The 26,022-nt window shown below is 46.2% G+C and overlaps 1 protein-coding gene and 1 long non-coding RNA gene across 4 annotated transcripts in view; one reads left to right on the top strand and one right to left on the bottom strand.

Annotated features, from left to right (window-relative positions):
- The window catches only part of CCNE2 (cyclin E2), a 43,988-nt gene extending 34,231 nt beyond the window's left edge, over positions 1–9,757 (bottom strand). Inside the window, exons 1-7 of one of the 3 annotated variants that reach the window (XM_069621382.1) lie at positions 9,688–9,757; positions 8,693–8,730; positions 8,517–8,604; positions 8,360–8,419; positions 6,999–7,153; positions 894–1,029; positions 578–724 (exon numbers count right to left, since the gene is read on the bottom strand). In XM_069621382.1, the coding sequence (XP_069477483.1) occupies positions 578–724; positions 894–1,029; positions 6,999–7,153; positions 8,360–8,419; positions 8,517–8,604; positions 8,693–8,721 (615 nt within the window). In that variant the 5' untranslated portion in view covers positions 8,722–8,730; positions 9,688–9,757. Of the gene's footprint in view, positions 1–577; positions 725–893; positions 1,030–6,998; positions 7,154–7,624; positions 7,844–8,359; positions 8,420–8,516; positions 8,605–8,692; positions 8,731–9,687 lie in introns of those variants that run through there. The other 2 variants (XM_069621381.1, XM_069621383.1) reach the window with 2 other exon arrangements.
- An 11,683-nt stretch (positions 9,758–21,440) lies between these two features.
- LOC138498655 (uncharacterized) overlaps positions 21,441–26,022 on the top strand; it is a 65,297-nt gene continuing 60,715 nt past the window's right edge. The window contains exon 1 of the long non-coding RNA XR_011278811.1: positions 21,441–21,571. This is a non-coding gene — a long non-coding RNA (uncharacterized lncRNA). The remainder of the gene's footprint in view (positions 21,572–26,022) is intronic.

Raw genomic sequence — 26,022 nt, 5'->3', positions numbered from 1 at the left:
CGCCATTTCTGGGACTACCTGGGGTGAGAACTTGGCACATTTAAATGTGAAATCTTCTGTGAACTTGCCAGGTCGCCCCTAGCATGACTGCTGTTTAACTGGAATGGGATCACTGCTAAAGTCAGGGGTGATTTTGCTTCTTTACTACACTACTTTATATATATATTTTGTGTCCTCGAACTTTACACTTCTGGAATTCTAGATGTCAGAAATGGCCACAGGATAAGCCCAACTACTGAGAATCAGAAAAGGGGATGTGGCGTTATACCACGGGCAATTTCAGGTGTAAGTTTTCCTTACACGCGGGTTTAAGGAAAAACCTGGAGGCACCTACAGTGCTGGGGAAACAAGCAACCCCAGTCAGATTATGATTGACAAACAGGTCTAAACGGAACTGTGGTGGCATCGTAAGAGCACAGCGTAGCACAACACTAGAAGTACTACGGATGCCTGTCGCGTCTACCTGCTTAACAGCTATAGTTTACATTCAAAGCATATGCAGTCATACAACTTTCTAGTACCAGCATCTCAAATAATGAACAGGCTTCTTAAAATATGTAAACAACTGTTCCTTTACCTCAAGTTTGGCCGCAATAAACAGTGAGGATATCCCAATAAGCTGAAGCATGTTTTTGTGGATATCATTTTGTGTTAGCATGAATCTGTCAAAGAAATCTTGAGCAAGGTAAAACGTGTCCCTGTGAAGAGTGTAAACTTCACATACCTAGAGACAAAACGGAAAAGAAAAAAATACAAATTGAAAATGCAGACTGTATGAACATGAAATTATGAAAAACCAAATTTACTGGATTATATTAATCAGACATTTATAAAGGAGTAGGAACACCAGTAATCAAAGACTCAACCAGATAAGGAACAGCCTAAAGACAAACCTCCAAGAGCCAGTCCAGTAGTATCGCTCTCATGTTTGGTTTCAGCGTAGGATGCAGCAACAAGCAATTCTTGTCATGGATATATTTGGTCTCTTTGTTCACCATTTTACGCCAGACATCATTTGAGCTTCCCCAACTACGAAAGAGAGATGGATCAGTTAAACCTACTATACGCTTTCTAGTACATTTTATCACAACAACAATTGCAGTACATTGTGTCAGACAATACTGGACTGACAGGATATGTAAGGCACCAGTCATTATTTCCAGATAGAAGCAAGGGTGTGGGGAGGGAGTTCGAGAGCATTTTAGATGGTGAACTTCCTCCAATTGGCCTAAAATCCTCTAGCCCATCTAACAGATTCAAATGGGAGAACTCCTGCCGTTTTCACGAAGCGCAGACTCTGCAAGGGAGATGCTAAGTGTCAAGGAGCAGCTTTGGAGCTGTACTGATTAAATTGACTTTTCAGTCCACAAACACATGTGTGCAAAGGGTTCATATAGGGCAAACCTAGCTAGAAAGCAGAACTCCTGCTTTTAATAATGTAGGAAAAGATTGGTATATATTACTTTGAAGTCTCAGCAAGACAGGGCTATAGTTTGTAAACTGCCTTTATCTAGGCACACCAGCTAAGGCAACTGCAAAGAATCCAAAACGATGCAGCCTGCCTTCTCATCAGCCTCCCTCCCAGAGAACACATCAGCCCTACACCAAGAGTCCTCCACTGGCTCCTGTGAGAAACCTGATGGTCTCTCTCTAGCTAGCCCCAGGCATCTGTCATCCTAGTGGCCAGGACACGGCCATCGCTATTGGAGCCACTTCCCGGGGGTGGACCAGTGAGGGAGAATCACCTGGATGGGGGCGCAGGGGTGTGGGGTGAGACAGTATATCCCCCTTCTTTCAACACCTTTTCCCCATCCTACCACGTAGGATATTCCAAAACACTATGCCCCTCCCCTTTTCGGACACAATTTCGCAAGGCGAACGGTCTAACACCAGAGCAGTTTACCTGACATGTCCCAATACAAGGGTCAGGCAAAGTCAGGCAATTGACCAGCGTTACACACACCGGACGGTCCTTTCCCTTCACCACAGGGATAAAAGGTGGAGCACGAGCAAGACAGACCGCACAATGCGAGAGCCGACTCAGCACAGCAGTTCACAAGGGGTCAAAAGACAGCGCATACCGAAGGGGGGGGGGGGGGGACAAGGAGAGAAGCGACCTTGCCCTTTCCGAACAAGGCCTGTGAAACCTCTGCAGATTGAAACCTAAGACTGAGAACAATAGCCAACGTGTATTGCAACAGATGTCAACGGTTCGCAAGACCCTCCTCTGCTGATTACCAAGATGGGGAGAGACGCCTGTCTCTGAGGTACCAACCTTGACTCCAAAGAGAAGAAAGCCAAGTGGTTCATCACAGCCGGTGAGTCGAGGGGAGAGTCGATAAGAAACCGAACGGTGTTGAACGAAAATTAGCAAGCAGCTATTGAACTATAAAAAGGAACAGCAACAGAAGTGTCCGGCACCGCGTGGGTGCTGATGCAGGAAACTCTGGGCGATTACCCGATGGTAGAGACTACCGCAACCAGAAGGCATTGGGAAGCGGCCAAGAAAGGTCAAAGTGGGCATACAGGGGTCTTGTAAAATCCTCTTTACTGTCAAAAGTCTTTGACCGACAGATGATTGAGAAAGATAAGGAAAATTAATCCTGCATGGTGAAAATGAATACATGAACAGTGTGTTGACAGGAATGAACCAGACTGAGGGATGTCCACAGTGAATTGTTTGAAAAGACATAAGACTTGTGAATGCAAAAAATGACATTGTGAACCGGAAGGAGGGAGATTAGCATTTGAAAAGGAGTCCCAACCCGGAAGAGGGAGATCCATGGGTGGAAAGTCATCACAAAAAGTTCACTGACAAAGGAACGGTTTGATTGATTTGTTGAAGAGGGGGACTCAGAGGTGAGGCCGTCACCCAATGTATAGGTGCAACAGAACTTTGTGTTCGTTGTTGAATGCATCGGGCCCTCGAAGGCAAGAGACTTCAAGATTGATAATCACTTGGCATTCAGAAAGGCCCTCAAAACCTAGCTCTTTCCCTTCCTCCCACTCTATACTGTTGATACGTGCACAGAAGCAGTGGCCCAAACCCGAAAACACACCTATCCACCCAAACCTTGAAGGATGCCAACAGCGTTTGCAGCGGCACACCGTGATAGACTTGCTCCCCGCCTCAGACGATTGTAGATCACTCTCCTGTCCCTCCAGGCCCCTTGGCCACTGCTCAAGTTCTAAATCTAGGGAGACCGCAGATGGAAAGTCCAGCCCATCGCATTTGACCTAGGAAAACAACATCAAAGAAAGAACTCCATCCGAGTTTGTTATGTATACCTTGCACGTCTGGACGCAGGCTGCAGGCACAGCCCTACAAATCCGATCTAGCAGCCAGCATAGCCACCCACACTGAAACCTCTGACGTGCCTCAACACCTGTCACTAGTATACAGCGACAACATATGAAAAATGTCAGTCTAGCTGGGCACACAGAGTCTCTGGCACAAGCACTCTATCCTAAACCCACAACAGCCACTGCCGACGTGCCTGACCTCTGGGCTGCTTACTGGGGCCTAGCCATCCCACATAAGTCCCCTCAGTCACCGCAAGACACTGGCACTCCTTACCCCTGAACTAAGAGTGGCGGAATTGTACTGTGTGTTCAGCAAATCATTAAAAAGCTGGTTATTTTCCTAAACGTCTCGGCCTCACTCAAGACCAGTTGATCTCAATTGCTGTATCTGACTTTATTGTTGCCATTGTGCAATGTTGCGCCTTAAGATGTTCTTCTTTTAACTGGTATGCAACTAGTCGCTTTACAAAACAACTGCAAGGTGGTTAACCAAGGCACAATATACAGTGTCAGGGGATTGTGGCACATGTGACTGAGGCAAACCTTGCTGCTGAGGAGAAGCAGTGGGCTGGTGTCAAAGGAAAACAGTCCAGGAAGGGTACTAGTTGTGTGACCTGTAGCGAGTGGGCCATGTGGACCGACAGCTGCATCTAGACGGGGTGGCCCTGAATGGAAAAGCCAGTGAAAACACCTATAAAGAAGCTTGTGTTGCACAAAGACCATGTTGGGAGGTTGTTTTGAAAGATGGAAGATTTGAACTATTGGGGAAGGAAACCCCTATGCTATTCTTGTTCAAAACTGGAAGATTAGAACTCTTGGGGAAGGGAACCCCTGTATTTGATTAACTATCCTTGAACATGGGGAACAGGAGCCGATTACAAGCTAGAGAACTTGAAGAAGCTCTGAGTTTTACTTTGAACACTATTCCTTTTTGATGCGGACACCCCTACACATTCTATGCAGTTAGTTGTGAGGGCAAATAGGTTTTGGACATGCAGATGTTTTACTCTGTACTTTCTGACCTAGACAATCCTTAGTTTTTTTTCTTTAGATCCTTTTAAGGTAAATAAAATGTGTTTAAGAAAACTTGAACCTGTTGAATTGTTGTCCTAAGAAAAATTACCCCCCTCTTCACCCATATATCTCTTACTGGTGACAGTTGTGTTAAAAACCTTTTTCTCAAATTTAATTTATCAATTATCTCTGCCACGAGACAAAAAGGTCTGTTATGTACTTCGAAAAATAAGCTTTATTATACATTTTTACCCATTATATATAAAAACATCAACCATGATAGAATTGACAATCATGACAAGTAACAATCAAACACAACAGGGTTAGCGAGTGGCTGTTATTATACTGCAGTTGATTATCAATACAGTAAAGATGTGCAAAACAATCAGATATTAAATCAATACTGTCAAATTTCTTTCTGCAGGTATCACAAGGTAATCGACATTATTTCAGTCAAATCGAACTAGAATTTTCTCATATCCATGAGACTACGACTAGAAAGTCTCTTTCTTGATCAGAGACGAAGTTAGGTCTTTCTGAGAAAAATCTAGTTGGATGTGACTGAGAAATAATATTGATTACCTTGTGATGTCATGATCGTCAATTCTATCATAGCTTATTTTTCTAAGTACATAAGACCTTTTTGTCTCGTGGTGGAGATAATTGACAAATTAAATTTGAGAAAAGGTTTTTAACACAACAGTGAGCAGTTAGATATATGGGTGAAGAGGGGTAATCAGTTTCCCACCCTTTTGTTTTGACTTCTACTTTTCTCCCAATTGGAAACTGATCCCCCAATAACAAAAAAGATGGGAAAATACCCAATTCATTAAAACTATACACTTTCTTACTACTCTGAGCATATTACCTTCTCTAACCGTAATAATCTGATTTATCCTCCCATTTCAACAGCTTTGTGGAACATACAATCCATATGTAGCACAGCCCACTCAGGAAGCAAACAGTTATGGAGTGTTTTGTGCCAGCATTGTGTTCTTCCTCGGCTATTGGATGATCAGGAAGATCAGTGGCTGAGAGCATAGTGGTTGAGAGCATAACAGTTAAGAAGTGAGCAGGGTAATGGTTCTCAAAAGGACAGGCCATAGCTACATTAATATTCCAGAAATGCACATCAAAATAGTCCTTCCACAAATCATATTTTCCATGCCAACAGAGTCCTGCGTACGGTAGGTACATAATGGCAAAATAAAACTAGCCCCATTCCCAAAAGTACCTTGCACACCAGGACGTTATGGTGCTAGCATTTGGCCACTATGTTAGGTTAAACGGCCTTGGTATAGCACCTACTGCCATTCGTATAGCTTTGAAGTGCTGTGGGATGAACACCCTTCTGGGCCCGTAGTCCGGTGTGAAGGAAGGATTTCTAAAATGCATGTGTGCATTTTTAGTTAACACGAAGGTAGGCAGGAAGTGGCTAGGTCCATCATAGGTATCAGGCGTTTTGTGGGACTCGGCTGTATTCTATTGGAGATGGTGATATGTTGGGTGGGTGAAGTCGAGCAGTGTTTATTGCAGATGTATGGAGGTGGGTGGGCCAAGCACTGGTGGGGATGCAGCAATGGTCCGCCCATAAAACCGATGCAAGATTCAATGCTACAAAACCAAGGCTTGGGTCACAATGGTGTGAGAAAAAAAACGGCACAGCAAGTATGTCCAACCACAACAGTAGCGAAAGTCACAGCTTGAAACCTGTACCTGTCTAGCTCCCAGCAGGGAAGATGCCGGTATGGCAAAACACAGCCGAGACAAAGCATAAACTGTAAAATCGCACTGTAGGAGAATGACTTGAGGGCACGAATGCAGAGCAGCAGCTAAGCACTGAATGGGAAGACCAAATCCAACCATGGGGAGAAAATGCGATGTGGTGGCGCGCAACACTAGCAAGATTGCAAACTTAAACCCAACACAGGAAGCAATGTGGGAAGAAAATGCAATGTGGTGGAACACAACAATGGTGAGATTCAGAGAAAGCAACACATCAATAATCGCCTACCTGGGTGTTGCTGTAGACGGCACGGGAGGTACCTGGCAGAACTGGGGCACCAGGGCAAACCGGGATGGAAGGTGCCCTTAGCCAGCTGTCCTGTGAGCTTTTCATGAGTCAGCTGACTGCTGCCAATCAGGGCTCAGGCAGAGGGAGGAGGGAAGGGGGCTGGCCTGAAATAACACACTGCTGGTGTTTGATTCAGCTGGGTGCAAGGGGAAAAGCAAAGTGTACCAGCTTCAGGGCCGCAAAGGCACCCGAGGGATAAAGGAACTTACTTGCGGATGGGGGCAGCGCGAGTCGTGTTGGTTATCCTACTTCTTTAATGCAACTACAGACCTTGCAGACAAGGAAACAGCTAAACTGGAGAATATACATTTACCTGCACACTTTACATACAGCAGCTTTTTGATCTATATTTTCAGTGATTTGTTCAGCATTTGAGAATGATGTATGCATGGTTAAATTAGCAAAGGAATAAAAACGATCATTTTCCATGTTGCGGGTGAGAAAGTTTAGTCGTGGATCACTCCACAATCCCTGCACATGCACAATCCCTGCACATGGTCTGCTTCACAATTATGACGACTGGGGACGTCCACTCGTTGCAGCGATATAATACTGCGAACATAAACATATATTTGAATAACATGCTTGGTAACAAAGGTCAGCTTACCTAAGAGTGGGCAGAGGGGATGGCGTTATGAAGAGATTTTTAAATCTGTACTGTGTAAACCCAGAAAGATCCGTTGTAATGCCCATCTCTTTATGTGGAGTTTCAATGAGAATGCATGGGCTAACGCCTCCAGTTATTAGAGGGGGCCAGCAGCTCTGTGGAGAAAACAAACATCACTAATGTGTATAAAGCACTTCTAATACACCTCTGCAAACAAAAACAAGCACGCACACACAGCATCCTACCACATCCCATCACCACTTTCTGAAAAAGCCTCTAAACATAACTATTTCCCCAACACCTCTTCCAGCCTCTATCCTAATCTTCCGATCATGTACTTTAAATGTTTTTAGTCTGTTTTTTTGTTTTTTACCTCCCACCTATTTAAGTTTACAAGGCGCTCCGAGATTCTGGACAGGGCCAGAACTGGACAAAAAATATTAAACGCCTTTTTGTTGCACGGGTAGGCCACCTATGTCTGTCGGACCTTAGTAGGCAACAAGCTAATTAAGTTCCACGTCAGGTATAGGACTCCCCACCTACACATGGATGAGCGATACAAACGTTGCTGTTAAGAAACAGTGCACGGGCTGTAAATTATAATCTTCCATCATCCCATAACTCACTACCCCGGACGTTGAATGGATACGTATAATCGGCTTCTGAAAACTGGCGATGTAATTCTTAATCTTAACATGAAGTGCTTTCCAAATGTGTTTTCGGGAGGACATCTGCATTTTCCACAAAAAGCAAAACGCTATGCAAAAAGCGCCCAATGCGAAATGACGACTGAATAGGGGGGCCATGATACTAGGAGCGCTGCGTTACAGTCGGACTTTAAAACCAAGGGCCCTTCCGGTCTCTACGCCTTAGGCGGAAGCGCCAAATGACACTTTGTACAAGCCTGCGCAGTCATTGGCTGCCGCCTGCCACGTGAGACGTTCCCCGGGACTTTCAAAACTGCTCAGGGTAGAAAGCGCAGCTGATCCTCGGAACAAGTTAGAGCGCCCGGGCGGGGATATTGCAAACCGGGAAACTGCTATCCACATAGTCGGCCCCTTTCCGGAGAGTGGGTGCTAAAGAGTTGTTCGGACCCCGCTAGAAAACAAGAGGCGGGGAGAAACAGCTTCTCTAAACCGGGGACCCCCGAGCCCGGAAAGCTTGCCACCGGCATCGGTCTAAACAGCTTGCAAGCGCGGTGCATATCGTGATACCAGGTCGCGCGTCAAGGCGGGACGCTAGAAGGAAACAGCTGTTCCAGCGAGTGGCGGTGCAGGACAACCTTAACATTTACTAGTGTGCGAGCTAGTGTTATTCACTACCACTCATACCCTTGGGACGCCAAGCCACAGCTAACTTACCTGGATCTCAAACTGCTGCTTTTTAACCTTCGTGCAGTCCTCGTCTGCTTCGACTGAACCCTACGGGATGGGGGCGGGGGTATAGAAACCGTAAGTTGTTGGCAAACCTCGAGGCAAAAACATGGTAGTTCAATGACACAGCGCAGAGGCCACTCACCTCGGCTTTCCTCTTCTTGAAGCGCAGTACAGACCGGACAGACTCTCCGTGTGGTTCCAGCTTGGGGTTCCTGGCCTGTAAGCGGTTACTGGAGAGTACACGAAAAGCATGTTAGCGGCTAGTACCCCCCAACAAGAAGGCATACAGTCTGAACACTTAAGCAAAGAACAGCTCACCTGCGCCTGGACATCCTGCTTGTTGTCATTCAGGTATCCTGCAATAGAGGCACACACATAGTAAGACAAATAGAACATGCATGGGAGTCACAAACACAAAGCCACTAAAACCGCATACATTCGGTGGCTATACTTCTCCAAAAAGTGCACTTAGTAATGGACATTTCGTGGGAAAAGCTGAACGATTTTTGCGTACAGATTAAAGCATTAGCTATGCAGCGGGGAAACGTCTATCTGTACAATGAGAACATATGGTGTCAGATGGACATGCATGTCTGCTGTACCCGCAGGAGCTCCCCACACCCGCGTAGAATAGTCACAGGCTATGTATGACCTGTGTCTCTGGGAAGCAGCTGTCCGGGCAGCCCTGGTCTTTCCTGGCGCCAGTCCCTGCCTCCCATGCTGGGGGTAAACACCCCCCCCCCCCCCCCAGTAGAGCTGCCCCACCAGGGTGCAGTCCTCATACGGAAGACGTCCCAGCTTTTCGGAGGTTTGAATTTTGGGGGGAAGAACCGGTTCCGCGCCAAATCGCAGAGAGCGGGTAAAGCCGTTCTGGGCGGCTAAATGCTCGCGTCCGGCTGCGATTCGCCCCCGGAAAGTCTGGTAACCCCCAGGTCCCAAGAGTACCCGGGCAGCGCGCCAAGGCTGGTGGGGTGCACCTGGAAGGCAGCCTTCCATAGTGCCCGGACTTTACCCGGGCGAGGCGGCTCAGGAAATCTCCCTCCAAAATCGTCCGCGGGGGTAGCCGATTAAAGCAGAGCCCGATTCAGAGTCCTTTAGACGCAGTTCAAAAAAGTGGGGTGCAAGCGGCACGAAGTGCCTCAGAAGCGGGGCGCCAAAACACTGCATCGGATTTTGCCAAACGTGGCTTTATGTGGTGGTTGCTCCTGCCGGGGTGCTCGCCTTCTATCTCGCGTTGTGTGTGTGTGTGCCCTGCCTGTCCCCGCGGGCTTTGTGCCTCCTCACTCCCCGCTCAGGGTCTTGCTGCCACTCACCACAAGAAGCTCTGGGTGGATGTCAGCTCAGCTGCTCCTGGCGCCAAGCCCTTATAACCAGAGCGGCGGCGGCCACTGAGCATGCGCGGCCCGCCACCGGCGCACTACCTCAGCCCACATAGAAAAGACCCCTCGTCGGGGGGTTCAGCCTCCCACCTCCCGGAGAAAGCTACCCCTGTGGCGGCGCCACGCCAGTGTCCCCACAGTATGATGGATTATTGGGACCAACAATGAGGAAGAGCCCCGGACCCCCACAGGAAAACTCCCACCCATCACCTCAGAAATTAAGGCATCTGTAAGAAGCACAGTGAGAGGAATAATTCCCATGTGCTGTGCCGAGCGCATACACGCCAACCCCCCCAACCCCATATTTTGGAAACAAGACGCCCATTGTTTTAGCCATTTTTCTCCGATGTGTACGTTCTACCTATATCGCTCGAACAAGGCAGTAAGCACATTCGACCCCCCAATTATCTTTCAAAATGTCCCTCCTGGCTGATCTAAAATGTTGGCATATGCTAATGAGAGACACCTATGACCAAGGAGCAGGGGACCACTACTTCAAGATTAAAGACACAAGTGGGCAGGGCAGATAACCCATGAACATGGCACTCCTCCACAGTTATAAGTGTACTCCCACCCTTCACCTTGGGCAGAGATAATAGTAGAAAGGCCTCCAATGGGCAGTGCACAAACTAAGACCACCCCCCAACCCTTGACCGAGAAGGGCAAAGATAGACTGAACAGGAATACATCACGAGATGGGCAGAAGTCCCAGAAGAAGCACCTGAACCAGACAGAACACAAAGTCCCACATCCAGGAATATGGATGCCACTGGCCAAAAACGCGTGTGACGCCCGGCTAGGGATTCGGACACCTTATCCTCGGGATTAAAAAATAAATACTTGTGAGCAGAGACGAATACCACAGCCGAGATAACCCCCCCTCCATTCAGGCGGTGAAAAACATACAGATGATGGACTGAGATAATGCCTCAGTAACAAAACCACTCCGTAGCAGAAAGAGTTGGTAAGGGTGCTAGCACTATGTTCAACTCCCCAAGCCAGAGTAAGACCCACTGAACAGGGAAAGAGAGCAAGTGCAGTGAGAGGAGTAGGCGGTCAGAGAGAAAATCTAATTTGCTCAGAAATATACCCCTTTAGGGTCTCCCTTCTCCGCCACCCCTAAGTAGGTCAGAAATTGGGACTCTTATGGTACGGCAGGGAGTGAGAGAGAATCTCGGATATATACATTTTTTCTTTTTCCTCTGCTGCACTCCACTAAATTGGTCATTACAGGAGCCCAGCACTTGAGTAAGTGAGTGGGGCAACATCAAATCATGCCTTGATCTTGTTTACATTATATCTATGCATGATGTCATTGCAACTCGCCACCCGCTGGTTACATTGGGGGCTGTTTTTCGTCAACATTTTTAGTTCCCATCAGGTTGTTTTGTCCACTGCCTGGCGAATTTTAGACAGCATTATCATTTTTCCACAGTACGTGTATTTTGATTATAGAAAGGCCCAACTCATAAGCGAGGACTGCCGCCGGACACCACAGGGGAGTTTCAGCACCTTTCGCCAAAAAAACCCTCAAGGCACAACCCATCTGTCAAGGCAACAGAAGCAGGGTCTCCACACCATAAGTGATTACAGGCATCACCTTCTTGTTTATAAAAAAACATGTGATGACTGGTGTAAGTGAGAAGTGACTGTATCTCTTATTTAAGTAAGCAGCTTGGGCAGCCAAAGCAGTAGTTTTCGATTTGTTGTAGAGTAGGAGTTCATTCTTATTGTATGACTTCAATAAATAGAACCCCAAATATATGGAGTTTGAAACACGCTCGAGCTCCACATTACACCAACTCTATTGCAAGTTGTTATATCGTACCTTCGTGCCAGGTCTGAATTCGACCACCTTCATCTTACTTAATAAGATAGCTTTCCTTAGTGTAAGATTCCAAAGCACCAAGCTGCCAATGTAGCCCAATGGGTGTACAGTCTAATAGGACCATATCATCAGCATATACAAATTAATTGATAAGACTATCTGCAAGAGGGGGGAAACATCGAATGCCTTCAAACGGAAGGCTAATGTCAAAAATAAAGAGGCTAAAAAGTAAGGGGGCCAGGGTGCAGCCCTGTTTAAAGCCATGCCCTATCTTAATAAGAGATGAACGTTTCCCCTGTCGATTCAGCCTTACTCTTACAGAGGTGTCGGAGTGAAGAGCAATGATAATACTGAGCAGCCCCCCAGGCCACCCCCATAAATGAAGTTTCCTCCAGAGACTGTTCCTGGAAAGCCATCGAGCAGTCAATAAAAGCAGCATACGCTGGTTTCGCCTTTTCCATGGCATCCCTTTTAAGCTGCCCGAGATTAATGTGGGTTCCCATTCCCTTTAGAAACCTTGTTTGGTATAAGTCCTATCTATTTATATCCCTTGCCAATATGAATAGCTCCTGTAACACTAAGGATCAAAAGATATTTGATGGAACATCCAGTAGGGCGAAAATTAGTTGGGTCTGTTCTTATGCCCTTTTTATAGATGGATACGATTGAGGCTGCCCAAGACACTCACTGTTTTCTGAGATGAAATGCACAAATAGCGCCAGTAAAATACCAGCCCTACGGTCGATTGTTACCTTTTTAAAACCATATTGGAGAGCCTATCGGGGCTTGGGGCTCTGGAGTTTTTACTACGGGTAATAAGTAGTCTCATGGTCAAACTCCAGTAGCTATGGCTCTTCCATTAGCGCATAGGGCTGGGGCTAATCACTGCCCTCTTGCATATATTTTCTGAAAACGCTCAATCCATCTATTCTGAGATAGGGTTCACTTGGACTTGTGTTTGTGGTTTTCTATCATTATTGACCAGCCCCCAAAACGTCTTTGGATACCAACAGTTCGATCATTTTCTGCAAATCTTATAGAATCAGGACCGGTTTTTATACTCCTTGCAGAGTGTCCTTCGTCTATCGACATTCCACCCAGGGGAATTGTGTAAACTTTGCCTCAGACCCCGCACCCCCTCTTTTTTCCCGCACCACAGGGTCCTTTTGGTGTTTATGCACTACCACGGGCACATGACTTATCCAAGTCATTTTCAGGAGAATGTAGTATGGCACTTCAGATAGCAAATTCTCAAATCCCTCTGCATGGTTATACTTTAGCCTTTGAGTTGTGGAAACATCTTATATTCTAGAGATTCCAAGTAACTTGATTCCCCTCTTGGTTCACCTGTAGATCGACAGGGAGGCTTAGATTTAAGTAGAGGTAAGTGATCGCTAACCCCGGTCAGCAGTACCTTCATGGAAACAATGTCTGGGAAGGTCTCCTCGGACACAAAGAAATAGTCCAGGACATTTGTCTGTTTACCCCTAAACCAATTATAATGAACGGGGTCATCATGAATTACTATAAATAAATACTTGGGGATTATTCCTATGACCCAGTGAGGGCGACACAGTTTGCCTTACTCTCATTTACTTAAGATAAGGGGAATATTTTCAGATGAAACATTCTTTGTACAAGAGGTAACTAGGATGGCAATGAGATTCCAAGAGCTGGGTACTTCAGGGACTTCTTACATCAATCATTAAAGATGGTGCTATACACCACCAGAAATTCATTACTTTGTTCCCTCAAGACAAATGAAGTCTCGAAATGTGTGTGTTACCAAATGTGGTATCATGCAAATTAGGCATTATCGGCCAGTGTTAGATGCATATCCTGAGAAGGTCGGAGAGAGTGAGACAAGCCAAAATTATTATAACGCCCCTGACAAAGACTTGAGACCACTGATCAAGGATTCGGCAAAACCTTAAAGCATCACTGATCAAAGCAGTACAGAGCAGGAAGTGAGAGCCCTGGAGAAGACAGAGTGAGGGTCCTGTCTTGAGAATAGAACTTCCCTGGAGTGTAAACCTATCTGAGCAGGACAGATGGCGAGACCCCCAAGTAATCCTACCCCCTTCAGGAACAAAGGTGTCTCGGGGCAAAGTGAGATCCCATGAAGTGAGACCGTGGGGCGACCCCCCAGAGTAGCGAAGAGTAATGCCTCTGACCAGAGCAACACAATGACTAATCAGGGCCAGGCACGAGACCCATGGACGGGGGCTATGATCACGTAAAGAGGACTGATGGTACAGGCTTCTAGAAATCCACTCGCATTGTCAAGAAGTTTTTAGGAAGGAAGAGTACAATTTTTATTCTCGACCCTGTAAATGAGCATCCCTTCTGAAACGTTTATTTGCACTATCTGTAGATGCTAGGCGGAAGCTTTGCCCCAATGTAAATCCCAATTACCTGGCAGTCAAGTCTCAGTCTGCAGTCCAAGCCTATCAGTGAATATACTATGAACACCCTTGCATAACTTTAAAGGCTGAAATGCTTCTCCCAAACTTTCCCCACATTTTTGGACTGCGGTCCCTCCGAGGGCGTTCAACCAAAAGCACGTTGGGACCATAATTATGGTGAAAGGTGCTATAACAAAAGACAAAATATGGCCTGGGAAGTGGACTGTGCAGCAGCTCTGTGGCAAACGTTCACAAAGCACCTATGCGTATGCTTGTCTGACAGTCAGCCTGTTCAGAGTCTCCTTTCCCTAAGAAGCAATGGCAGGGGACTGCACAATGAGATCAGAAAGTAGCAGGGAAAAAAAAGGTATCTCTGTGGTGTAGATCTGGTGTGGTACAGTAAAACTTAAATTACAGAAGTCAGCATGTTGAAATACTGCCATCAGATGTCCACACTGCAACTTGTTGGAAGAAGTTCTTGGCTTTGTGATCCGGGCCTTTGCAAGATTAATTACCTTTTGGAAAGGTCTTGCTAATTTGTCAGAAAAAAAGTATTATTCATTTGGGTATGTTTGGGTGTATAAGTTTGAACGGACCCATTCATTTTTGCTGACTTTTTTTTTTAACCGACACACCCTTTGGCTGAATTTTAAACCACTTGTTCCACTTTTTTTTACTGCAAAAGGCGAGGGGGGGATACCCCAGCACCATACTCTTACACACACTCCCCTACCACCATATATGCCTTACCCCAACTTACCATCTGCATTTTACAGGAAAAAAAGTTTGGAAAAAAGTGATTCAGTGAAAGTGTAGGTGAGAAAAAATGGGCTACACCGCTAGAAAAACCATAAGAATGTAGATGATTTGGTGGTGCAATAGCTGAGACTGAGGAATACTCATTGCAAGGGGTTTGAACATGTAACATATTGACTGTAAAGAACTTGTTATTGAGCTGAGGTTGGGACTGAGAGAGGTTGGCCCTTAAGATTCAGAAGGCTATGGAGGGGGAAGGCACGATGGACACAGCTTCCTGCAGCATTTTAGGTGAATACTGTGAGGCCAAATCCGTAGTCTCTCAACTCAAATGCCTTCAGCAACAAGTGCCAAATCAGCTGCTACAGGCTCATCATGGGGAGTGAGGTCCCAGAGCAGAGGCTAGCAGAGCTTCCGTTGGAAGCGGAGAGCCATAGAGAGAAAATAGAAGCAATCTGAGAACGTGGTAAGGACAGCGCAACATCATCACAGACTTAATGGGCTGCTTTCTGTACATTACTGATCAGGAAGAAGCCCAGGGAGAAGAGGTATCTGCATTCCGGTGCATTATTGAACCAGGGAGTAGGTGGCGGTCTCCTGTCGGTGCTGCGTACTTTACCACAGATCTTTAGTGAGGGGGCCCAGCAGGAGAGGTGGCTGCATTTTGGGGAACAAAGGATAGACTCTTGGGGGTTTTGTGCGGGGGCGACTGGACATGCTTTTTCTATATTTTTGCATCTGTGTGCAGCCAAGCATATTATTTCAAGTAAGATCCTGGATGATTTAGGGCTCCTTTTTCTTTAAGAAGTCCAAATGCAAACTCACACTCCAACCCTAACTTGGGTCTCAGCTGATGGTCCATTGTGTGTAGAATAATTTCTTCTAACCCAAATCAAATGAACTTCTAACCTTATCTCGAACCAATAAGATATTGCAAAACCTTAGCCTAACTGTAACCCCAATGCATTATTACCCTTGCCTAATGGTACTTCACATATGGAATCTTGGTCTCTCTACTGTCTTTTGGAAATTTGCTTCCAACATGCCCAAAAGGGGAAACCTATTGAAAAGGCACATTAGCAGCTCTGGAAGGGCTACCTGGTGTGTCAACCTGTATTTTCATTTTAAAAGAAAAATATTGTGCCATAGAGTTCATGGGTCGACTGCATTTCCCCTAGATTAAATACTTAGTTATTTGACCAGCAGTGCTGGCAAAATCTTTAGGTTTTTCAAGACAAAATATAATCTTAGGGCATAAAAACTGATCACCACTGCACCGCCGATCCACATACTTTGGAGTGACCATGTCATTCCAATTGTGATCATACTACCGACAAAAGCTACGATCCAGCCCCTCAAGCTCCCAACCACCACAAAAAGAAACTGGAAAGCCGTCAAAGCAAGCAACCTAATAGAACAACTGGAGCTGACCAAACCTCGCACGACAGAACTGGAGAAGGCAGACCTAGACGGGAAAACAGAGCTACTCCATAAATGGATTGCAGATGCAATCTAAAACATCACCCCAGAAAAACTGTTTACCCCCTCAAGAAAAAGAGCAATAGCAAAATGGTTCACTCCACTACTAAGCGCCATGGAAAAGAACAAGAAGAAGCTGGAACTAGAATGGAGGAAAGAATATGACCAAGATAGAAAACTCAGTTCCACAGACAAATCTGATCGTATAAGGAAATTCAAAAGACAAAGAAAAGGCATTATGACGGCAGAATCACGAAAGCCACCAACACACAAAAAGAAATGTTCAGTATCATAAACGAAATGAGAAACGGACCAGGTTGCGACAACACTCCAATATCTTCACAGACACTATGCAACAACTTGGGAGACCATTTAAAAAATAAAATCAATGACATCTGAAAAATCATACAAAACAGACCGACCAATCCTCACACACAACCAACCAGATCCAACGAGGAGCAACATCACAAACTCCAAAACTTCCCACAAATATCAGCAGAGACATTTGTCAAGCTGGTAAAATATAGCAAGAAAGCAGGATCGTCCATGGATTCCTGCCCCCCGACATCTACAAATCAATCCTCACACAAGGAACGCCATCTGAATATTTACAAAAACTTCCTGAAGCTGTCTCTCGAGAGGGACCGTAACACGATCCTTCAAATCAGCATATATTAAACCACTTCTTAACAGGGGTGGACTGGGAACTAAAAGACACCCTGGAAATAAATTTCAAAGTGACCCCATATTATACATTTTCAGCAAGCCCAAACCTTTTACTATAAGAAAATGTGGAAATAATTAGATTACCACACAAAAGAGGCCCAGGGTGCAGAGGCCTACCAGGAAATCTCCAGAGTTACCTACAGGTCAGTCCAGCCCTGCTTCTTAAGAACACAAGTGGCGATGTGAAAGACCTCTCCAACTACAGACAGATTTCAAACATTCACTACCCACAAAACTCATAGAAACCTACGTATACAAACTAACCCAAGATCACGTAGAAAAACACCAGTTGCTAGACCAAGCACACGTCGGCTTCAGACCCGCAAGAGGAACAGAATCGGCACTCCTATCCATCTGTGACGACCTAAAAACAAATTATGACTCCAACACAACCTCATCCCTGATTCTGCTCGACCTCTCAGCAGCTTTCGACACAGTAAGCCACAACACCCTAATCAAAAGATTATAAGATATAGGTACAACAGACATGGCATTACTCTGGATTAAATCATTCCTAGCAAACAGAACAGAAACTGTATGGATAAAACCCTTCAAATCTACTCCACAAGTTAACGACTGTGGGGTACCACAAGGATCCTCCCTATCACTGCTGTACTTCAAAATCTACCAGACTCCGCTAATCAAGATTTAAAAAAAATACAACCTTAAATGCTACAACTACACAGACAACACTCCAATCATCTACAAAATCAAAGATACACAGGCAGATCACTCAACTTTAGGAGAATGTTTAAAAGAAATCTATGACTGGATGAGCGCCAACAACCTAGAAATCAACCCATGAAAGACGGAAATCATGATTATATCCAAAAACCAAGAGAACAACACCTACATACCTTAGCCGATAGAATTGGGAACCGCGCCCACAACATCAAAACTAGTGAAAAACCTTGGAGTCCAAATGGACAACGCATTAACCTTAGAACCACAAGTAAACACCATTATTAAGAAATGCTTCTTCCTCCTTCACTCAACAAAAAGAATCCTACCTTTCCTGTCCTTCACCCACAAAACACTGACAATCGTCGCCCTCATCTTGTCAAGAATCGACTACGCAAACAGCCTCTACCTTGGGATGCCGGAGCACCTCCTGGAGAAATTGCAGCACATCAAAATGCAGCAGCTAGACTCGTCCTCAAACTATCTAGAAGAGATCACATCACTCCAGTGCAAAAAAATGCTACATTGGCTTCCAATCAAACAACGTATCGCTTTCAAAACAATGTGCATAACACACAGGGCAATCAACGGACAGGGAGCAGAATTCCTACAAAAGAAAATGACAATCTACCAGCCAATGAGACTCCTCAGATCAAGCTATGAAATCCGCCTGGAACCAAAACCATAGGGCAGGAAAAAACTAGGGGCTCCTCTTTCTCCCACCTGGCGGCAAAAGCCTGGAACGACCTCCCGAAAGGAATACAAAAATACAAAGACAACTAAAATTTAGAAAACTACTAAAAACCTGGCTCTTCAATGCCTCCGAACCAGAATAAAACAACTGAAACATCAAACGGGCAATACAAAAGAACAGGCTGACCGAATCCATGATGGCACAGACAACACCTAGAACCGACTAAGGGAAACTCCAACAAAGACCATGCTAGGTGGAACCGACCACGAGCGACAACCCTATCAGGAGAGAACAATAGCTTGATCTAACACAAAAGGCACAACTACCAACCTTACCCACTCAGACAGGGCATTGGGTATAGGCGTAGGTCACAAGTAGATTGATCTGTGAGGACGAGTTTGCACCAACCAAAAACTGGGATGTAGAGGCTGGCCAAACACTAACATAGAAATGCAAAGACTAGCTAATTTAACATAATGACAGAGAGATGAGACGGCCTTATGCTGAAACTAGATCACTGAAAGGAAGACAAGCTTGTCTAAATCTCGAAAGACACACAATTGGAGTGTGCATTTCTCAGGACAACAATGTGACTAACCAACCCTAATAAAAACTTCTAAAAACCTCACCCCTCTTCACACCCTAACTAAACACAACCACACCTCTTAAACCGCAGCAACCCGCACACACTTCACCACACCGCAACAACAAACACACCACACAGACCCTCAAAAAACAGCACATGACTGTCTCGGACCATATACCACACCAAAAAGCTCAGCGAACAGTGTTAACCGAGCTGAAGCTGCCAACAGTAAATCACAGCTCCCTTCCTCCTCTCCAAACCTTGTCCTATTAACACGCCCTAACCTACCCCACTTTTCTTTCAGATCCCCCAGAGCACCAGGGGACCACTCCGGTGGTGATAGTGTGTGGTACAAATATCCTTTAACATATATCTGTCACTTACATTATCCATGCATGCAGGGTCGCCATCTATCCAGACCGCTTCCCACCCACCTACTATAGATCACTAAAACAAGTATAAACCTTCCCTCCTTCAAGTGTGTACCAATGTCTATAGTGAACTCGCCTTTTCAGGAGGTTATGATACTTCTACAGCAACTATTATGAACCATGCAGTGGCATTTCCAAGATTACATTTGGGGTCGGGGGGCATCAATAATAGGTGCAGAAAGATGTGCCATCTCATTCTGGTTTATGAAGGAAAGCACACTCTGGGATTACTTTATTTGTTTTACTTGAACCTTCCATTGGGTAATTTGTTTTTTCCCTTGGGTACATTTAAATGTTGCAGCCGTGTTCCCTCGTTGGTCAGTGCTCTTGATCCCACCTTTCACCATTCATGTGTTCACATGCATAAGATATGGGTGCATTCTGTTTCACATGTTGCTGATGACCCTAAGCTTCGTTTAAAAGCATGTCATGTTGGATGGTAATTAAACCGTGATTATTATATAAAGTTGGCAGGAGCACTGATCCTTTCAGATGTGTATATAGCGAGATCTGTACGCTTGAGCTTAGGATACTGAGCTGTGGGAGTCTCTCCTTCCTCCAGTTTCGATTAGACTTCCTGGGAACTGCACCATCCTTCCAAAATGATGGTTTAAGAAATGATTCGATGATGCTCTCGATATCTCCCAATTTGCTCCAGTTTTAGGCTTTGTAAATCAAGTAGCAAAGTGCAGATCAGAGACCCTCACATATATCTTTGATTGGTTCAGTGCAAATCTGTGTGAATCTGGTTCCTAGAGATTTATTTTATCTTCCGCTGTTCTCGGATTAACATTTTTGCAACTATATCTTAATTTACCTTGATTTATGCCGTGAAAGGAATTGCTGCTTATTAAAGAACACAACACTCGTATGATCTTTGTAATGGTAAGATCTTCATGGATAGCTCTAGTGTCATGTTTAACTTAAAAACATATGATTGGAGTACTGCCAGGTTTTTAAACCTGCACCTAGTTATCCTTGCCTTAAACAACGTGTTCTTCTAAGTGTAACTATTGTGGCTAGACTCCTTAATACTTAGTTCAGAATAAAATATGCATTTTTTATTCTGTTGGAATAGTGGGAAGCATTTTGGTGAACAGAGGTTGCTTTAATGGAATTTCCAGCCCCACGCCTTACTTATTTTCTGTGACCACCTTAAAGTCAACAAACAATGCTTACAACTTGATTACTACCCCAGCCCTCGTAATGGGCACTATCAGTTCTAGAATCTATCGCGACTATTCTTTATACAGTACCTTGGCAGAAAGCGGTATTATGTAACCCTTTAAGACAAAAACAAATGCAAACACATCGCTATACGGTTGTTTTGTTTATGCACGAATTCAACATAATCCAATGATAATTGAAAAGTGTGCATACGTACAATTTCGTGGCAAGATTGTCTGTTTTAGTAAATACTGTCTGTATAGTTTGGGAAGTGATTTTAATGAAGAAAGTATGCTCACATTTTACAGCCGTTAGACTGCTCCTTCAAATATGGCATGCTTCTGCTATAAGGACAGGCCCTTGCAGGCTGGGATATAAACAGACCCCGACTGACACAGAACGATACATCGCCTGTTGACCTCTGATATATTTGCTATGGTCATTATTTTGTACACGCAATTTGCTCTATTGTCTTATGCGTAGCACTTATGGACTGGCTGTCCAGCACTGCAGCAACAAACTGTTGGTGTGGTTGCGGGTGAGCGGGCAGACGTTACTAAGAAGGGATAGGTAGGAGAGCTGCACGAAAACGCCATCTTTCGCATCCTTCTCAAGAAAACTGGGGGAACGCACCCTGTCGCACAGGTCTGTGCATTGCCTCACAAGGCTGGCCCATTCCCGCGCTTCGCTTTGTCTGTTGGACTCCCCCAGTGACATGGCGCGTGTGCACCAGGCGTCCCCCGCTCCAGTCCTAGTCGCAGCTGCTGTGTCTTCCTGACACTTTACTTCCCACCCAACTACGTCATCGGCGCTTGTCTAACATTGTTCCAGGCGGGGCCTGTCCCTCCCACCGGGGGAGGGGTCGGGCAATGAGCTAGCCAATGAGAAAAGCGAAGCTCGGAGCAACGTGACTGCAGTTTAGGATGTAAACAGAGCTGACTCAATGAGAGTGGAGGCTAGGACACGTTCTGCACAAGTATATGGCGAAGATAGCCGTAGAACTAAAACTGTCCAAATTGACATGCCTATGACAACGAGGGCAAATCGAGCAACGCCAGGGCCGTGGTAAGTAATAACACGCAGCAGAATGAGCACGCAGCATTACATAATCGTGTTGCATGCCTGCATAATCACGTTCTCTCCTTGTTTTTGTATCATGCAATTACAAATGTTGATTTTCTTAGCAAGCTGTGTGGGAAGATTTTCATTTTTAATAGACAATGGAAGCATAGATTTTGCATTAAACCTCTTTACTGTCTTGCCAGCAGCAAAGAATATATATATGAATGCAAACAGGAAAAAACGCTATTAAAGCACCGTGTAACGGGGCCCAGGTGTAGCTGCTCCACATTAGCAGTCTATAAACAAGGACACGTGCAGGGAACGTCATCTTTGCCAGCGTGCATCATCTTCAACAACCACAGGGCAAACCGCGGTCCCAGGTAGTCTTCATCTTGGCACTGTCCATTCATATAGCGCAAGTGCGTGCAAAGGGACAGTGCAATACATGGGAATAATTATAACAATAACAATAAGGGCCAGCATGTAGCAAGTGCATGGGTAAGTGCAGACATCAGGTGTCAAGTGCTGGAAGGGAGACTGTAGGGATACAGAAACCGTCCCCAAGTGCAGGGGTTGCCAGGTGGACAGTGCAGGTGTGTGACTCTTGGCGGGGGAGGGGTCTGGGCCCCTAGTCAGACGGTGTCCAGGTAGCCAGTGCCATACCAGTTACAGCCAGAAGGTCAGCAGAGGAGAGGCGAAGAAAAAGCAGCAGCAAAGAGAAAGGTTTTGAGGTGCTTCCGGAACCAGAGATGGTTCTCAAATTTTAAGGGAGGCAGAGAGGCTGTTCCAGAGGGAGGCCCCAGCCGAAGAAAGAGGTCTACCACCAACTCGTTGCTTGTGGAAGCGACTGACCCTGAGGGAGTTGGAGGTGGATGAGCAAAGAGCTTGAGAAGGAAGATATTTGTGAAGAGAGAGTTGAAGGTATTGAGGCCCAAGACCCCAGAAGGCCTTGTGGACGATGCAGAGGGTTTTAAACTTAATCCTCGCAGCCACTGGTAGCCAGTGCGTCCTGGAGAGATACGATCCCTGGGCTTGAGGCCAAGGACAAGTCTTGCAGTCCTGATCTGGATAAGTTGCAGAGGGCGGAGAGTAGAAGCAGGCAAATTTAGAAAGAGGCTGTTGCAATAGTCCAGCCTAGAGAGAACCAGAGCTCTGGAGACAGTGAGCTTCTGGGAGAACGAGAGGAAAAGAAGAATACCTCTGAGGAGTTTCAGTTGGTAGTGTGACTTAGAGACGTCAGAGACGTCGGAGATGTTGGTAGAGGAGAGTGTGGAGTCGAAGATGACCCCACAGTTTTTAGCCTTGCAGGTGGGAGCAGGCAGAGGACCAAGAGAGGCCACCCAGAGAGCTACAGGAAAGGAGGGGGCGGGTGTGCCGATGAGGAGAATCTCGGTCTTACTGGCATTAAGACAGAGGTCATTGGAGGCACATCACTCCTGGATAGCACACAGACGGAGATGAGGGAATGAGAGAAGGAGGCCTCGGGTAGCCTGAATATGAGCTGGGTGTCATCCGCCTAGCACTGAAAGTTCCGGCAGAGAGCAGCGATGCGGTGGGCAAGGAGTGCCAGGTATTGGTTGAACAGCCAGGGAGAGAGGTTAGACCCCTGGGTGACACCACAGGTAGAGAAAAGGATAGCGGAGAGGAAGGACTCAAGTTGGACCTGGGAGGGTCAGTCGGAGAGGAAAGAGGTCAGCCATGCCAGAGCCTGACCAGTGATACCCAGGTTATCACGGAGACGGTTGAGCAGGATGGCATGGTTGACAGTGTCAAAGGCAGAAGAGAGATCCAGCAGGATGAGGACGCAAGGGGTGTTAGAGTCAAGGTTGGAGAGTAGGTCTTCAGGAGAGCAGTTTCCATGCTTCTGGCAGCTCTGAAGCCAGACTGATGGTCATGAAGACAACCAACAGATTCAGTGTGAAGATTAAGCTGGGAGATGGACCAGTTTCTCCAGGAGCTTGCCCAGGAATGGAGTAATAGAGATTGGGTGATAGCTGGGATGGAGGGGTTGGAAGAGGGTGCACAAGGGAGTGCTTCAGGGGGGATGGGAAGACTCCAGTGGTAAAGGAGTGATTGCAGAAATCAGCCAGGGCAGGAGCCAGGGAGTCGATGTGGTCCTTGATAGTTTTGGAGGAACAGGGGTGATCCTGTTTTGACGAGACTTTCATGGATCAGATATGTCTAGAAACCTTGTCAGCAGAGAACAGGGGAAAGGCAGAGAAGGAGGGAGGAGAGGTGGCTGCAGAAAGGCCAGAGGAAGAGCAGGGAGTAGGGTGAGGGGAGGGGAGAGGAAGAGAGAGAGGACAGGATGTACTGAGTTTTTGAGTTGAATTGAGAAGCCAGTGCCATGCAGAGGGCCTGGGAAGGGACAGGAGAGGTAGAGATTGCGGCAGGATTGGCCAGTTCCTTGCCGATTTTAATGAGTTCAGCCGAGTTGTTAGATGCCGCCGAGACGCAGGCTTGGATATGAGCTCTCTTCTTGGTTAGGACAGAGAGCCGGTATTGCCTTTGCAGCAGGCGGCAGGCCAGTTTGTCAGAGGATGTACCTGAAGAACGCCATTTCCTTTCGGCCACCCTGCACTTGTGTTTTAGGGTAACGAGGTCTGAGTCGCACCAGGAGTTGCACTTGGCTTTGGGCTTCAGGTGGATTCTCATGACAGGGGCAAGGATATCAAGAGTATCAGAGATAGCAGAGTGGAGCGTGGCGAGGGCTGTGTCAGGGTGAAAGTCAGCCAAAGGGCGAATGGGGGGGGGGGGAGATGGTTGCGGCGAAAGCCTGAACTGACACGCGCTTCATGAGTCGGATGACCGAGAAGGTGGGTGGCAGTGATGGAAGTGGCTTGGCCTGAGGAGTAGGGAGGGTGAGGTGTTAGGAGAGGAGACAGTGATCATTCCAGGAGAGAGGAGTAGTGCGTGGGATAGAAAGGGGAAGGTCTGAGGAGATCAGAACATCCAGAGTGTGCCCTGCAGAGTGTACAACACCTCAGCGCCAAGCTGAATATATGGACTGGCCTACCAATATAAATAAATGGGAGACTTTCACTATTAAAGATGGTTGTGGTTCCTAAATTGTTATATTTCTTTTGCAATGTTCCGATTTGGCCTAGGCGGGTTTTCTTTAACAATGTTTAAATGTTTGCATGAGTACAAACAGTAATGACACATCCCCCGCAGTTGGTCACCCCCACCCCCGCTTTCTCCCCTCCCCCTTGTCATTCTTCCAAGACATTTCATACATTGAGTCCCCACAGGTGTACATAACCCCGATTGCGTAACAGGTGATTTAGCTGTTGGACAGGTACAAGGCCAAACCACCCTTTACTATCCCCCCATATCAAGATCCTCCCAGTCTTATCCCCCAACCCCAGCACTTCCAACCCCACCTCAATGTCGTTCAACTTCCCATCCCCTTGCTTTATGGAGGCTTCAAATCTGCTGATGAGCACAACTCATTCAGCATCTGGCTCCAATCCACCGTCGTCCCGTCCTCCTGCTTGGGATCTCTGACTTTCTGCAAAATGTCTAGCTCTTGTATATGGACATCCTCCATCCAATGCACTACAGAGGAGCCCTGGGGCTTCTTCCAGACAATGGCTATCCGCTGCTTGGCCAGAATCGGCATAAACTGGGCCAGCTGATTCCGTGATTTCTGTTGTTTTCCACCCTTGGTATTATACCCCATAAACATACCTTCGGGTCACACTCGAAATTAATTAATCCTGGTCATGACTACCCCTGCAGTGAACGCACTTCCCTATATCATATGCCAGAGCCCTGCCGGCCCCATCCCACAGCGCGGGCAGCCCCGACTAAGGGCACTGTTCATAGCATGAAGTTTGGCCAGAGTCGCATAGACTCAATGCAGTATGTTGAACTGATTAAGTTGAAACCGAGCATGTTTTGAGACCTCACAGACCTGCTCCCAGATCTTTGTCCATTCTTTCTCCGATATCTGACAGTCCATATCCCTTTCCCACTTGCCTTTTACTCCTTCAAAGGGATCTCGCTCCGCACAGCCTGGTAAATGCGGGAGATTTTGGGCCCACCTCCACCCTGATCGAGTATCACCTACATCAGCAGGCTCATGGTTGGCTCCTCAGATATTTCCCCCCACTCCCCATATTGCAGCCATATTACACCCTTCTTCTCCCAGATAATGCCCTTCATGGTTTGCATACAAACGTGTCTTCTATATCGTGAAAAATATGGATTCCCAAATACTGAAATTATTTTCCCATCCCAATGTATCCCCCCAATTCGGGAGAGCAGCGAGATCCTGACTCCTGAGACCTCCCAATAGAAACTGAAGAGACTTATCCTTATTGATCTGGAACCCCGATAACCTCAGGAAATTCCCTTTTATTTCAAGCATCATTGGCATGTTATCCCACGGCTTCCCCACATCAGCAGCAGATCTGCATAAAGTAATGCTACATATTGCACTCCTCCCGCTA

This window comes from Ambystoma mexicanum, chromosome 5q (genome assembly GCF_040938575.1).
Source record: "Ambystoma mexicanum isolate Mex_15411 chromosome 5q, UKY_AmexF1_1, whole genome shotgun sequence".
Taxonomy (NCBI): Eukaryota; Metazoa; Chordata; class Amphibia; order Caudata; family Ambystomatidae; genus Ambystoma; species Ambystoma mexicanum.
This window is presented reverse-complemented; position numbering and strand designations above follow the sequence as displayed.